The 11,860-nt window shown below is 43.2% G+C and overlaps 1 protein-coding gene across 1 annotated transcript in view; it reads right to left on the bottom strand.

Moving 5' to 3' along the window:
* The window catches only part of LOC115101929 (monocarboxylate transporter 5-like), a 56,371-nt gene that overhangs the window by 8,214 nt on the left and 36,297 nt on the right, over window positions 1-11,860 (bottom strand). Inside the window, 1 exon segment of the mRNA XM_029621383.2 lies at window positions 6,497-6,708. Within this exon segment, the coding sequence (XP_029477243.2) occupies window positions 6,497-6,708 (212 nt within the window).

Raw genomic sequence — 11,860 nt, 5'->3', positions numbered from 1 at the left:
GTATTTTTGAGCATTTATGTGCTCATTAGTATCTACAGGTATAGTGTGGTCTTCTTTCGAAAGCATCAATGTTATTTTATCAAACTCTTTAGGGATAATTATGATGAGTCCAAATACCACATTTGGCTTGAATCTGACTTTTAGTCCATGAGAAGAAGATTTTTGATGATTATTTTAAGCATTAGCGTTACATAGTCTAAAAAGTTAATGGTTAATAGTTTGCTTATTTTTAAGATATCAATGCCAAACTTAACATGGTTCCCAGCAAGCACACTTGGTTCCATTGGTTCTGGGAATGAAGCCATCAGTTTCCTGATCGGTAAAACTGAAAGTCTTTCAAACGTTCTTAGAACGGATGTGAAAATTTAGCCTGTTCTAGGAACGTACATTTTTAAATTGCACGGAGGTTCTGAGAACATTTTACTATGGTTCCCTGAAAGGTTTTATTAACGTTCTGAGAATGGAAATTCTAGGTTATTTGAAGGTAAATAAATAACGTTCTGAGAACATGTTTCAGTGAGACTTTTAATAACACTGCTAGTTTGGGTTAACTCTTTTGGACTCCAAGCACAGGCCACATGGAAATGACCTTGCTTGGGCATTAATAATGCAAACACATTTATTTTGTATTGTGACACAGCATCAGTGAGATTTGAACCTATGATGTTCTGTTGTTTATCCATGGAATTAGTCCACCACGCCAACAGGATGAAGCTAGGAGACCATGTTTCTTTTAACTCAAACAAAGCTGTTCATTTTAGTATTCTCAAACAGACCCCATTTAAAAGGAAACAAGCACTCATTAAGATCAGGTGTGGCCAATTAGTGGGCATCGCCAACACACCTGAACACACTTAACAAGATGGAGGAAAGAGAGAGCTTTGTTGACACTGAGAACGGAATTTATGTTTTAAAATAACATTCTTAGAATGTTCTTTGAACATTACTAATGTGTTCTTGTTGTTAAACAAGATGGAGGAAAGAGAGAGCTTTGTTGACGCTGAGAACGGAATTTATGTTTCAAAATAACATTCTTAGAATGTTCTTTGAACATTACTAATGTGTTCTTGTTGTTTAACAAGATGGAGGAAAGAGAGAGCTTTGTTGACGCTGAGAACGGAATTTATGTTTTAAAATAACATTCTTAGAACGTTCTTTGAACATTACTAATGTGTTCTTGTTGTTTAACAAGATGGAGGAAAGAGAGCGCGTTTGTTGACGCTGAGAACGGAATTTATGTTTTAAAATAACATTCTTAGAACGTTCTTTGAACATTAATAATGTGTTCTTGTTGTTTTAATGGAAAGTTTTCTTAATCTTCTGTGAACCCGACTTGAACCCTTTCCAGCCGTCCATAAAAGAATAAGAAATATGTTTCTGATGATTGTCACGTCAATATATCTGTGATAAAAATAACTCTTTTTTTCTCACAAAATCTCCTTTTGATAGGTTACGATATCTGCATTAATAATATATGATTGGTTTATGGGTTAAGGGGCAGGAATTAGGCTCTCTCTCAACATGAAAATGGCTCATTTGATACTGCTGCCACGCTGGACGCACTTCTCCCTTTCTCAATCTGACAGGTTGTGACAAAATGTGGCAAGGCCATCATTCAGATTTGGGCAACAATAAGTTAAATAAACTGTATAATAAATATTTATGTTGGTAATGATAATATTTACATCTTAGAGTATTTGTTCTGAAAGACAAGATGACTCTGTGAAATGACATTTTGACGCCTGGTGACCTAACTAGCTATCACACTGAGTAGACTTGAAAAGTAGAATCAGCTTGAAAGTGAGTTGACCATTTCTAAAGTAAAAATTAATATCATCTGATCAATGACATGGATATTTTTTAAAGTACATGAAAAGCTTTGAATCGGAAATGTAGTGTTGGCTATCTAGCAAGATTACTTGCTAACTAGGATGGCTAGTTAGCCTGTGTTGGTCAAGTCAGTCACCCAAGACGGAGCAAGGTAGCCTACTTCATTTAACTCGTCTTGTCTTTTTGATGTTACAGTTTTCTTTGATAACTGTACAAAATAAAATGTATTTGTCATTAGATATTAGAGCTAAAAAAAAAGTGACTGGCTAATGGTTATATTTTGTCCTTGGCTAGCCAGCCAAAAGAGAGAGGGGTGCTGTGAAGGAAAATTGGATGGCTATATTTTACTAGCTAAACCTTATGATAATAGCTTATAAATAATGACATTGTGGTGGTCAACTTGGTAACTAAATGTTCCTGGTCTAGCTGGTTTGCTACTTAAAGGCATAAATTGGTCCATCAGATATGTAATTATATGTTTTCTCAAATGTGACTCATTTCAGGAAACTAGGTGTATGTCGCAAGTCACTACTTCACAGGAGAGGCACTTGAATGTAAAATAAATGTTTTATCAAAATGTGTTTTTTTGGCAGAAATGCCTTCTGGAACATGTGAACTTTCATGTGCTTTAATAACAAATGTGTATTCCATCCATAAATAATTATTAAATTGTTCAATTACGAGCCTAGTTGGTTTAGCCATGAAAGAAAGACAGGAACCTTCCAGCTAGCCATGATTGGCTGTGATAATGGATAGGCTGGATATGCCGGGAGATGAGTTTGGATTGGTCTGTCATGTAGCATGCTTCTGTCTATAACGTGAGCTGCATTGAGAACCACAAGTTTTGCTGCTTTTCTCAACAACATTGATGCCCTGAATTTAGCAGGCGGTATCGACAGATCAGTTGGAAAAAGTGGCGGGCTACTTTCTGCACATTCCACGGTCAGTGTGAACCGGAGTGACTTGACACAACGCTGGCCAAAACCAAATGAAGTTAAATGGTCCCAGTCTGCCGTGAAGCATTCATCCATGTATACCGGTAACCGTCTAGTTACATTTTCAGATATTATACGTTTAAAATTGTCAGAAAGTAATTTTTATTTTTATTGCTAACGAACGTTATGTGTACTATCTGTGAAGTAATATTATTAGAATCAGAAATCCATTTGAATTGCTAGTTATAGCCTAGCTAGCTAACATTAGACCTAGTTGGTTAGCTTTTTAGCTACCTGGAGATTCATACTACAGCTATGACAATGTTTGTATTGGTAGTAGTATGAGTTGGGATTATGCCAGTTCGTTGTTTAGATATCTAGCTAGCTACATATGTAAACAAAAGACTTCACTTTGCGAGTTGAGTTAGCCAGGTGTGTCTGGGGGTGATTAAGACCATCTATTGTATTTTCACAGACGTGTGTACATGCCTAGACAATAGTGACCCATCTACTTAGCTAGATGTGGCTGTGGGGTGGTTATAGCATTTCCTTCACATGACCCTTCAATTTAGACAAGTGTGTAAGGTAAGCGTCATCTAATAATGACCATTTTTACCTGGACACTTTCTGTTTTTGATATTGCTACTTTGGAAGTAACCATTTCACAGTACCGTTTACCCCTTCTGTATCCTGTGACAAATAAACATGTACAGTAATGTGAAGAGCAACATGAACTGTACCAAAGTCAGATTAAGATATAAGCCAAGTATATTTTTACCTGGAGTTTTAAAGTTTTAAAGAATTCCTCATGAAGCTGGTTGATAAAATACCAAGAGTGTGCTGTCATCCAGGCAAAGGGTGGCTACTTTGAAGAATCTAAAATCTATTTTGATTTGTTTAACACTTTTTTGGTTACTACATGATTCCATATTAGTTATTTCATAGTTTTGATGTCTTCACTATTATTCTACAATGTAGAAAATAGTAAAAAATAAAGAAAACCCCTTGAATGAGTAGGTGTGTCCAAACTCTTGACTGGTACTGTGTACTTAGATATCTCTCGCCTTGAATCTAAGTCTTTCTGTTCGTGCTCTACGTCCCTGTAAGCGTAAACGCTCTGTCTTGCCTGATAGCACGTTTCAGTCGTATGATGTTGATTACACCGGCACCGGAATCCATCCCTTTCAGGCCTGAACGTCCAGTTGGTTTAGATCTTGGCAGGGTACGTCAGGCAATCCTGTCGACCACTCAGGAAAGACTTAAGGGAGATAGACTTCTTCTTGTTTGTCACACAGGCATTGGAGGGAGAGGTTTGTGGATTCACAAATAATCCGGGTTGGGGTATTGTTTTGGAGTGCCCGTCCTATGGTGATTCCCTCTGAGCGTGGCTAGAGGTTACACCTACAGAATTCGACCTGTTTCTTGGACTACTCATTTACACGGGATTTACCGAACTGCCTGACCTTCATTGATACTGGGGTACAAAGTCTTCTCTGGGTTCTTGGGCTAGATCTTTCATGTTGCTTAATCACTTCAAAGCTCTGTTGGCTTCTTTACACGTTGTGGATCCTGCCACTGAGGATAATACAGGTAGGGTTTGAAAACTGCAGTACTTACTGCACCACCTGATAACAGACTTGTAAAAAGCTGTATCAGCCAAACCAACACATAGCCATTGATGAACACATGGTCAAATCCAAAGGGATTCAAGCAGTATATGAAACGGAAGACAACTAGGTGGGGATTAAAATGATGTTTTGCTTCATCTGACACAGGCTACACTTAGACGTCAAAGTTTACACCAGCAGTCGGGATGGTCGTGTGGTTGAGGAATTAGACATATGAAAACCAAGGTTAAAAAGTTTGGTTCGACAAATTTTATGCATCGTAAGTAGTTAGAGATCAGGGGTCCAATGCATTTGGGACTTGTACGGTAAACTGGAAACAGTTGCCTGATGCATTTAAGTACTTTAAAAAGTGGGAGCGTCAAACCGAGTGGTGGAGATATGTGTTGGTGTAGGATAGTGGGCAATGTATCGGCCATACAGTGGAGAGACACACATACTGTTGCTTGCCATTCCAATTTACACAATGCAAATGATTCCACTCCAGTAACAAGGCTAGTCCAACAAGATGGTGTCCGGAATAGGGAAATGGTCCACCAGTCTGCTGGAATCCACAATTACAATCGACAGATGGGTGGGGTTGACAAGTCTAACCACTAGGCTACCCTGCCGCCCCAGATGGGTGGGGTTGACAAGTCTAACCACTAGGCTACCCTGCCGCCCCAGATGGGTGGGGTTGACAAGTCTAACCACTAGGCTACCCTGCCGCCCCAGATGGGTGGGGTTGACAAGTCTGATCCAGGTGATCAACTCCTACAATGTTTTGCAGAAGACCCAGAAGTGGCGGATTTAATTATTATTATTATTTTTTAATCCCACTGTGTTGACATTACAGTTGTCAACCGTTACCTTTGGCAGTGTAATCACACACCACCTGGCAAGGAAAATCAGAAAACTGATTAGAAACAGATTACATTCAGAGAACCTCACCGTCAGTTAGGAGGTATTTATATTAATGACATGTATCCATCTTGTGACAGACCTTTGTCTGAGAAATTAGAATGAGTAAAGGGACTCAGATGTAGCACAGATGTTCACTAGTAATTTTGCCTCTCTTGCATGTGTAACCGATGTGAAATGGCTAGCTAGTTAGCGGTGGTGCGCGCTAATAGTGTTTCAATCAGTGACGTCACTCGCTCTGAGACCTTGAAGTAGTTGTTCCCCTTGCTCTGCAAGGGCCGTGGCTTTTGTGGCGCGATGGGTAATGATGCTACGTGGGTGTCAGTTGTTGTTTTGTGCAGAGGATCCCTGGTTCGAGGCGAGGAGAGGGACGGAAGCTATCCCGCTACACACGTTTCCCTTTCCTGCATGTTTTCCCTGTATGTTGGTAATGATAATATTGGGCTCAGTGAAGTGGTATTAAATTGAGGGAATGAATCCGAGCTTCACGCCTGTGGAAGGCGGGGCTTCCAGCAAGTCTTCCCATAGTATTTTGTACCTCATTTCCCTCCTTCGGGAAACAATAGTTATATTCATGACATTACATTCTCAGACTGGGAAGGCATAGATCAGCAAACAGTGAACAGATCCTTCAAAGATCCTGTTAAGAATGGTTGGTCAGCACTTTAAAAAAAAAACTGTTCTCTCTCAATAGATATCACTCGGGCTGCATTCTAAATCAGAATCAGAAAACATTATCGCTATGGAACAAATGGCACTAGCAATTTCTCAAGAAATCGCTCATCTCCCCTGTATGGTTACTTTCTTTAGCTTCATTGATTGGTGGGTGGTATCTAGGTCACCTTGAAAGAAAATAAGAACTTGCACGCTTTGCCAGTATCAACAGTAGATTATTAAGTATTGACCTTGAATTGTCTCTCAGCTAAGTAAGTTCACAGCAGTGTGCAAGTTATTTTGTTATATAATCTAATTACCCAGTGAGAAGTCATAGAAAAGATGCAATTTTTTAAATGTTATTAAATTGGAATTTCCGTGAATTGACTTAAGTTCTTCAAATCGACACCAACCCTGACGGACTGGTTTCTTACCAGGACGGGCAGTACCATGTAGCTCCCGCAGAACATGGACCCAAACACTGATATTGATATATTGTATGTGTGTGTGTGTGTGTGTGTGTGTGTGTGTGTGTGTGTGTTGTTTCCTTACCAGGACAGGCAGTAGCAGTGCCATGTAACCGCCACAGAAGATGGCAAAGAAGACAGCGTAAACCATGAGCAGGATGTAGGTGTTAGCCAGTGGGGCAACCAGGTTGACCACTCCACACAGGATCAGGTAGGCCTTGTGATAGTGGTACTTATGGAACAGGTTCTTATCCGCTAGCCAACCAGAGCCTAGCTGGGCTATAGTCTCTGTGATACCTGGAGGGAGAAGGAGAGGGAGAGTGAGGGTGAAGGAGAGGGGGGTAGGGGGAAGGAGTGGGGGAGGGAGAGGGGGAGGGGGAAGGAGTGGGGGAGGGAGGGGGAAGGAGAGGGGACAGAGAAAGAGAAGAAGGGGAGGGAGGGAGAAGGAGAGGGGACAGAGAATGAGAGGGGAAGGAGAAAGAGAGGGGACAGAGAAAGAGAAGAAGGGGAGGGAGGGAGAAGGAGAGGGGACAGAGAATGAGAGGGGGAAGGAGAAAGAGAGGGGACAGAGAATGAGAGGGGGAAGGAGAAAGAGAGGGGACAGATAATGAGAGGGGAAGGAGAAACATCTGTATTAGTCTGTATCAAGACTATTGATGACTTTAATGATGATTTTATATAATGTTCTTTGTCGTCAACGGATCATTTCATTACTCATGTACCTGTCCTATTTAATGGTGGGTGGGCTGTTGAGTGAGTAGTGCCTTTGTCCAGGTTTCAATCAATCAGTAAATCAATCAGCTTTTTGAGAGAAAGAAAGCGAGAGACCAACCTCTATTAGAGAGAGAGAGAGGGAGAGTGACAGAGAGAGAGAGAGAGAGAGAGAGAGAGAGAGAGGGAGAGTGACAGAGTGACAGAGAGAGAGAGAGAGAGAGAGAGAGAGAGAGAGAGAGAGAGTGACAGAGAGAGAGAGAGAGAGAGAGAGAGAGTGACAGAGAGAGAGAGAGAGAGAGAGAGAGAGAGAGAGAGTGAGAGAGAGAGAGAGAGAGAGAGAGAGAGAGAGAGAGAGAGAGTGACAGAGTGACAGAGTGACAGAGAGAGAGAGAGAGAGAGGAGAGAGAGAGAGAGTGAGAGAGAGTGACAGAGTGACAGAGTGACAGAGAGAGAGAGAGAGAGAGAGAGAGAGAGAGAGTGAGAGAGAGAGAGAGAGAGAGAGAGAGAGAGAGAGAGAGAGAGAGAGAGTGACAGAGTGACAGAGTGACAGAGAGAGAGAGAGAGCAGAGAGAGAGAGAGAGAGAGAGAGAGAGAGAGAGAGAGAGAGAGAGAGAGAGAGAGAGAGAGAGTGACAGAGAGAGAGAGAGAGAGAGAGAGAGAGTGACAGAGAGAGAGAGAGAGAGAGAGAGCGAGAGAGTGCAGCAGCAGTCTTCAAACATGATGTGTGACATCTGTGACATCCTCCATCTCAGTCTCCTTCCACTCAGTCTCCCACAGAGTTCCCATCTGGAGTCCCGTGTTCCGTCTCGTGTTGGAGAGAATGTCCAGGAACACGTTCCATTTAGCAGGACACCACGTAGTGGAACACTCCGACAGAGAGCTATCTAGCCTGAGTGCCAGTCTGTTTGTGCTATTATTACAACTCCTTGTCACTCATTGTGATGTTTGGCTTGACTATGACAGCAATGGAGTAAACAAACTTCTCTTACGTGTAGAATACAGAATGACAGTCACATAATTTCTATTTGTGATGTTTTTATCTGCAGGGTTCTATACTGTTTTCCTACTCAAGGTAAAGCAAGATACAGAGGTTAATAAGTGCAGTGGCTTATCATAAGCAACCGAGTGTTCCTTCATAATGCCCTTGCAACCGCTGACGGCAACCGCTGACGGCAACCGCTGACGGCAACCGCTGACGGCAACAACAACAACTTACGACAACAACAGCTGACAACCGCTGACGACAACCGCTGACGACAACCGCTGACGACAACAACAACAACTTACGACAACAACAGCTGACAACCGCTTACTCCAACCGCTGACGACAACCGCTGACGACAACCGCTGACGGCAACCGCTGACGGCAACAACAACAACTTACGACAACAACAGCTGACAACAGTTTACGCCAACGACTGACGACAACCGCTGACGACAACAACAACAACTTACGACAACAACAGCTGACAACAGTTTACGCCAACGACTGACGACAACCGCTGACGACAACCGCTGACGGCAACCGCTGACGACAACCGCTGACGGCAACCGCTGACGGCAACCGCTGACGGCAACCGCTGACGACAACAACAACAACTTACGACAACAACAGCTGACAACAGTTTACGCCAACGACTGACGACAACCGCTGACGACAACAACAACAACTTACGACAACAACAGCTGACAACCGTTTACTCCAACCGCTGACGACAACCGCTGACGACAACAACAACAACTTACGACAACAACAGCTGACAACAGTTTACGCCAACGGCTGACGACAACCGCTGACGACAACAACAACAACTTACGACAACAACAGCTGACAACCGCTTACTCCAACCGCTGACGACAACCGCTGACGACAACAACAACAACTTACGACAACAACAGCTGACAACCGTTTACTCCAACCGCTGACGACAACCGCTGACGACAACAACAACAACTTACGACAACAACAGCTGACAACAGTTTACGCCAACGGCTGACGACAACCGCTGACGACAACAACAACAACTTACGACAACAACAGCTGACAACAGTTTACGCCAACGGCTGACGACAACCGCTGACGACAACAACAACAACAACAACTTACGACAACAACAGCTGACAACCGTTTACTCCAACCGCTGACGACAACCGCTGACGACAACAACAACAACTTACGACAACAACAGCTGACAACAGTTTACGCCAACGGCTGACGACAACCGCTGACGACAACAGCTGACAACAGTTTACGCCAACGGCTGACGACAACCGCTGACGACAACAACAACAACTTACGACAACAACAGCTGACAACAGTTTACGCCAACGACTGACGACAACCGCTGACGACAACAACAACAACTTACGACAACAACAGCTGACAACAGTTTACGCCAACGGCTGACGACAACCGCTGACGACAACAACAACAACTTACGACAACAACAGCTGACAACAGTTTACGCCAACGGCTGACGACAACCGCTGACGACAACAACAACAACAACAGCTGACAACCGCTGACGACAACAACAACAACAACAGCTGACAACAGCTTACGCCAACGGCTGAATGTGGTAGACAAATCAATAGATGACAGCAAAACAAATATCTAATGAGTAGATAAGATCTGCATCAACTACTGTATTCGTGATCATCTGTCACATCGCAGCTATTGATTATGTTTTGAATTCATTAGTTCTAGTGGCTGATAATAACTATGCATCTAGAATGGGTTAATACCAAATGGCAGCCTATTCCCTATAAAGTACAGAACTTTGTGAACACAGATCTATGGTGCCCTTGTTAAAAATAGTGCAATATATATATAGGAAAAAGGGTGCCATTCAAGATTGTGGCCTCTCTCTCTCTCTCCTGTCTTTTCTGGAGTCAATGTGAATGTGATAGCTGCTGCAGTGGCTGTATTGTCCCTGGGTTCAGAAATAGCTCTGGACAGGCAGGCAGCATCATCCCATTGATCAATTAAATAAAGTAAACAGGTCCCCCATCCCACGCAGTCAGATCAGTGCTAGTCTACGGCCCAAATGGCAGCCTATTGACTATGTAGTGCACTACTGTTGTAGGGAATGGGATGCCATTTGGGACACAAACCACAGTGATTTCCACTTTTGATGGAGTACTGCAGTGAGTGGACTTGAATCTACTGTGGACTTATTTTTTATTTTACCTTTATTTAACTAGGCAAGTCAGTTAAGAACAAATTCTTATTTTCAATGACGGCCTAGGAACAGTGGGTTAACTGCCTGTTCAGGAGCAGAACGACAGATTTCCCAAAGATTGGAAAGCAGCTGCGGTCATCCCCCTCTTCAAAGGGGGGGACACTCTTGACCCAAACTGCTACAGACCTATATCTATCCTACCATGCCTTTCTAAGGTCTTCGAAAGCCAAGTCAACAAACAGATTACCGACCATTTCGAATCTCACCATACCTTCTCTGCTATGCAATCTGGTTTCAGAGCTGGTCATGGGTGCACCTCAGCCACGCTCAAGGTCCTAAACGATATCTTAACCGCCATCGATAAGAAACATTACTGTGCAGCCGTATTCATTGATCTGGCCAAGGCTTTCGACTCTGTCAACCACCACATCCTCATCGGCAGACTCGACAGCCTTGGTTTCTCAAATGATTGCCTCGCCTGGTTCACCAACTACTTCTCTGATAGAGTTCAGTGTGTCAAATCGGAGGGTCTGCTGTCCGGACCTCTGGCAGTCTCTATGGGGGTGCCACAGGGTTCAATTCTTGGACCGACTCTCTTCTCTGTATACATCAATGAGGTCGCTCTTGCTGCTGGTGAGTCTCTGATCCACCTCTACGCAGACGACACCATTCTGTATACTTCCGGCCCTTCTTTGGACACTGTGTTAACAACCCTCCAGGCAAGCTTCAATGCCATACAACTCTCCTTCCGTGGCCTCCAATTGCTCTTAAATACAAGTAAAACTAAATGCATGCTCTTCAACCGATCGCTACCTGCACCTACCCGCCTGTCCAACATCACTACTCTGGACGGCTCTGACTTAGAATACGTGGACAACTACAAATACTTAGGTGTCTGGTTAGACTGTAAACTCTCCTTCCAGACCCATATCAAACATCTCCAATCCAAAGTTAAATCTAGAATTGGCTTCCTATTTCGCAACAAAGCATCCTTCACTCATGCTGCCAAACATACCCTTGTAAAATTGACCATCCTACCAATCCTCGACTTTGGCGATGTCATTTACAAAATAGCCTCCAATACCCTACTCAACAAATTGGATGCAGTCTATCACAGTGCAATCCGTTTTGTCACCAAAGCCCCATATACTACCCACCATTGCGACCTGTACGCTCTCGTTGGCTGGCCCTCGCTTCATACTCGTCGCCAAACCCACTGGCTCCATGTCATCTACAAGACCCTGCTAGGTAAAGTCCCCCTTATCTCAGCTCGCTGGTCACCATAGCATCTCCCACCTGTAGCACACGCTCCAGCAGGTATATCTCTCTAGTCACCCCCAAAACCAATTCTTTCTTTGGCCGCCTCTCCTTCCAGTTCTCTGCTGCCAATGACTGGAACGAACTACAAAAATCTCTTAAATTGGAAACACTTATCTCCCTCACTAGCTTTAAGCACCAACTGTCAGAGCATCTTACAGATTACTGCACCTGTACATAGCCCACCTATAATTTAGCCCAAACAACTACCTCTTTCCCAACTGTATTTAATTTAT

The sequence above is a fragment of the Oncorhynchus nerka genome, linkage group LG20, assembly GCF_034236695.1.
Source record: "Oncorhynchus nerka isolate Pitt River linkage group LG20, Oner_Uvic_2.0, whole genome shotgun sequence".
Taxonomy (NCBI): Eukaryota; Metazoa; Chordata; class Actinopteri; order Salmoniformes; family Salmonidae; genus Oncorhynchus; species Oncorhynchus nerka.
Note: the sequence above shows the minus strand (reverse complement) of the source record. Positions and strands in the feature narration are given on the sequence as shown.